At 41.3% G+C, this 4,941-nt stretch overlaps 1 protein-coding gene across 1 annotated transcript in view; it reads right to left on the bottom strand.

The window, feature by feature from the left end:
* The window catches only part of ca10a (carbonic anhydrase Xa), a 219,089-nt gene that overhangs the window by 127,826 nt on the left and 86,322 nt on the right, over positions 1–4,941 (bottom strand). Inside the window, exon 3 of the mRNA XM_035659240.1 lies at positions 3,604–3,746. Within this exon, the coding sequence (XP_035515133.1) occupies positions 3,604–3,746 (143 nt within the window). The remainder of the gene's footprint in view (positions 1–3,603; positions 3,747–4,941) is intronic.

Genomic DNA, 4,941 nt, shown 5'->3' with positions numbered 1-4,941 from the left:
ACCTACCCTAATACTGTAGCCTGCCTAAGCCTCAACATCGTGTTAACGTGAAATCACCATCCCATGCAGGTTTTCTTTGGTGTGTGCCGCGTGTTGTACTATAGGCCAATCAGGGTGGCATACAATTGTGAAGATTTAATACTAAGGTATACACCTCATCTGCATATATACCCTATTACTTCATACCTATCTCCTCAACCCAATCACTTTCTTAAGCAGCTCAATTATCACACCTAGGCCATCCACAACACGAAACAACAAAGAGGACCTTACCCTCCTCTATGTTATGACAACAATACTACCCACAAAAGCGTGTTAATTTGCTTCCTCTGGGCGCTTGTAGACATTTTTTTCTAATACACTTTGCTTTAACCACATCATTCACAGTTAGCCGACAATAATATGCAACAGACGCTTAACACTTTCATGTCCATGTAAAGCATTCGCGGAGGGTCACACCTCTTTTTAAGGCCACACCCCCTATATACAAATAGCTATATGATATAGGCCCCTATTCCAAACCCCCTGAACCGTGCAAGCCTCAAGGGTATGTTACGGTCAGTTAAAGGCTCCAACGCACCGAAGGAACCAGCTGCTTTGTTCAAAACCTAAACCATATGGTGGTTCAAATGCTCCTCTCTTGTGTCGTGTTCCCCTATGTTGGTACCCACAAAAGCGGTAGGGTAAAATTTTTATTTTTGCTAAAACTTTCACTATATCCCCCCTGACCCCCGGTAAGTACATGAAACAGATAAATAATCTGAGAAAAAAAATCAGGTTCTTCTGGCTCCTACTAGCGCTACTAATGGCATTTGCAAGAATCCACTGCGTGGGAACAAAAACAACCAATCAGAGCAGTAAGTTAGTAAGATAGTTAATTGTTGAGTCTCATTTCCAGATTGTTAAATAGTAATGCTGAGAATAAATGTTAATAATCTTGATGTGTCTTTCCATCTTTCTTGGCTTTAAATTGTTAGCTTAACAAGCATGTTTAACTTCCGTACATGACTTAAAATAAGTCAAATTTGGTTTTTGGTTTCACACAGGACCCAAACAGTGGTTGCCTGGGTGAAAGTCCTATTTGTTTGACGGATCCATCCATCCATCAACCCTCACGACACAGACTTTTTTGTTTTTTATACTTCACCTTTAACATCTAGGTGAGGCAAAACAATACACACCCTGGTGTGAGACTGGGCTGCAAAAGGTGTGATCCTGCTGATTGGTCATCGGTCACAAAAGGCTTATACAGGTAAGATGGGGGCAAACAACCTATAGAACAACATAGAATTTCTTGTATATACCTCAACTACAGAGTACCCAGCAAATCCTCACACCTGAAATAGTTAAATTGTCACTGTCCAAAACAACCCATATGACCCTATGAGTGTGAATGAAGTTTGGTTAAGTTTAGCCAACTAATAGCAAGCCTAATACCTTAGAGGCCGAGCAAATCGTCCACTAATCGGAAGGTTGTTGGTTCGATCCTCGGCCCCTCCCGCCACGTGTCAAAGTATCTTTGAGCAAGATACTGAACCCCAAATTGCTCCCGATGCTGTACATAGTTGTTTGAATCTGTATGAATGTGCGTTAGTTGCTGTTCGATTGGCTTTGCCATAACTCTGTGTATGTAGTGTTAAATCGCTCTGAGTGGTCGGAAGACTAGGAAGGTGCTATACAAGTACAGGTCCATTTACCATTTAATATAGTCCACTTTAGCTGTGTGCCTATCTGGTGGCAGGGTCTACTGGGGTCAGCTTTTAACAGTCTCTACAAAAAAAGTAATTTTAGTAAGTAATTTTTGGGGTATTTTCGCTTTATGTGTTTATGTTTAGGAAACAAAAATGGACAGAAAATGCAAGGAGAGAAAGGGGATAACATGCAGCCAAATGTTCCTGGCCAGATTCAAACTAAGGAACCTCATGCCACTGTGTTTCCCTGTCTTGCACTAAATTGGCTTGCTTGATGACAATGTGCTATTTCTAGATCTAAATACTTTCAGCTCTCAGTATTTTTGTGGCATCTGACTAAATCTTCTGTGGTTTGGACTCCCTCCCCACACTCTTTTTCACATTTATCTTTTGACTTCCAGACATCAGCCTCATTTGTAAAGCAGTCGCTCTTCTGCAGCTGTATGAGAGCTCTGTTTGCCGTGTTAAGATGTTGCTAATGCAAACCAAACATTTCCTGCTGTTGTGCAAGCCTCACAGTGGTTCACGAAAGCTTTTATTGTGAAGAAATAAAAGGAAGGAAGGGTATTCATCACTGAGACCACAAGAGCTTTGCTCGTGATGCCGTTGTTCATTAAAAAGGACAGGATGTAACCGGTAGTCTCTGGTATCGAGGTATTACTCATTTGTTGCATCGACCATCTACCCCAACAGTACAACAACATCACACTGCTTCTGCTTTGGCTATTCAGAGAACAGTGATTACCATCGTGACTGCAAGAGGTCACTTGTCAAGAAAACATCAATATATGCTGTATAAGGACAGTCTCAATGTGGCATATCTCTTACTGTTTGTCCAGAAGCATTTCTCAAGAGGGATGACATTGCCCCTTAATATTTGAGACGTAGCCCTAAGTAACACAGTGCAGTCTTTACTTCCCTGTCAACTCCCCCTGCTTCCTTCTGATTCATCCTAATGGCAGTAAAATTGTGCCATTGTGAGTGATGTCCTCACTCCGGACACACTGCAGGGTGGCTTCTCTCAAAGTGGAGTCCTTGAGGGAGCAGCAGGGGAGCCCTTGCAAAAAGAGGAATTGTTAAATTTAATTTCCATTTCAAGTAGAAATTACACCAGTGAGAAAATGTATGAGTGACTATTCTAATCACGGGTTTCCTCACCAATTCTATTACATTCTCTGAGTGCGGACAGATTTGCAATCTGATTCTCAGCTCCTCCAATAAGAGGCCAGATCGGATCAGATAGGGGGTCCAAGGACATAACAAGGGTCTATTTTTGGATATGTTAGATGTGCCATAGGTGGTAAACTGCAATGCGTCCTATATGCCCTCTCACTGCCCAAGGCCAACCCTGTGCTCACTGCTGGCATGTAAACATAAACTAATCATAACGTTAATCTCACCATGCAACTGTGCACTTTTGAAAGCAGCCATCTGTGATGGCTTCCCAATTAGCTGCTGTCATATGGCCCAGGATGGAACAGATTTCTGATACACACTGTCCTTGGTGCACCACTGTACAGGAGAAAATAATAAACAATATGCTCGACTAATCTGCTGTAAGGCTGCGGGATTTCATCTGTAAAGCCCTTAAGATAATGTTAAGGCTTTCCTTGAACCAGAACACTAGCATTGTGCATCTCTGAATAGGTGGTTGTTCTGTATTTTATCTCCAGGAGAGGGTTCCTTGTACAAATAGCTCACATTGTCTGCCAACACAAACAGCAGTCAGGATCATCGATCAGGGAAACACACCTTATCAAACTACAATAGCACTGAAACAGCAACCAACACAATAGCAACTAGGACCAGAGCGGTGTACTGCGACGTCTTAAGAGTTGCAACAAAAAGAGGGACAACAAAGCCCCAGCATCCATCAAGCCAACGGTGTACGGGAGTGTTTGCGTGTCCTTACCTTGCGTCCGCCTGTGTTCAGCTTTATGGGCGTAAGGAAAGGGTCAAAGATCATGTGGCTGGTCTCGATGTTGACTGGCGACTGCCTCTTCCCCACTGAGCACAGGTTCCAGGCAGAGTTTACCAGCCCCCAGAAGGACGGCACTGCAGGACAAAGGACAAGAGCAGGGTGTTCAAAAGGGCGAGCATCTGCGGCGAAGCGATAGGAGAGGTCACACACAGTTTGTGCTTCAGCATTTTTTTTTTCAATTCAGGCCTGCCAGACTCTCAGTGGGAGAAATGTAATTAGCAGGGTTCAACTGATGTGGGCTTCTGATAGCCTGTAGCAATACTGTGGGATTGAATAGCTCCTCAATTATATTGCTTTTAATGATTGTCAAATTCTGAAATATAAAAGAATTTCTCACAGGATTTTATTCTTGCTGTATTCTTTATTCCTGTTGTATCATCATTACTGTCACTGTCATACCTCAGAGTTTTTACTGTGTTGAAAGTTCAAGTAGATTTGAAACATGGGTAAGTAGAATACCTTGCACTGGTCTGCTTTAGTACGTGTGTATGTACCTTGTGTAGGGGAGTAAGAACATAATGCCGACACACATGCACATACATGCTGTATTCTCAACACACATAAATTGTATATATACAGTAAACAAAGCTCCCCATGCACACGTACTACTGTCAGCATATAGTAAAAAAAAATTTGAGAAAAAGGTTACTTTCATAAAATGTACCTACTGTAGCTTTAAATTATTGGTGGCAGATGTGTCCTCATTTACAAAACAGTTCCAAACGCATATGAGATATAAACGTACACAGACATGTGCTTATGTATAATTGTGGATATATTCATTATCATCACCATTACAAGTATAGGCTAAACAAGAATACTAAAAACTGGGTCCTGGCACACTTTCCACCAGGGCAAAATATCATGCCAAACTCCCTTTAAGAAATAAGACATTTTAAAAATTCTTATCGTGTCCATGAGAACACATAATCCTAGAAACACAAGATAAAGGGCTTCATATGTCAACAGTCTTCTTGTCAATTCAGTATCAATATAATCTATGAAGACACATTTTGAACTGTACATTTTCATCAGTCAGTTGGTTAGCTGTATTGTTTTAGTGGGGGAAGACCGTTTGAATGAGAAGCAAGCAGTTTTATAATAATAATACATTTCTCATTAAAATTATGCTTTTTGGTGGACCGATATCCGCCGATTAAACACCGACTCATAACACTGTTAATCCACTGTCTGTCATGTTTGTGCTGTCAAGATATTTTCTATTTCTATTCTATTCTAATGTTATAAAGAGTTTAGTCTAGACCTGCT

Source organism: Morone saxatilis, unplaced genomic scaffold (assembly GCF_004916995.1).
Source record: "Morone saxatilis isolate NCDOM2014 unplaced genomic scaffold, NCSU_SB_2.0 Contig1, whole genome shotgun sequence".
NCBI lineage: Eukaryota > Metazoa > Chordata > Actinopteri > Moronidae > Morone > Morone saxatilis.
This window is presented reverse-complemented; position numbering and strand designations above follow the sequence as displayed.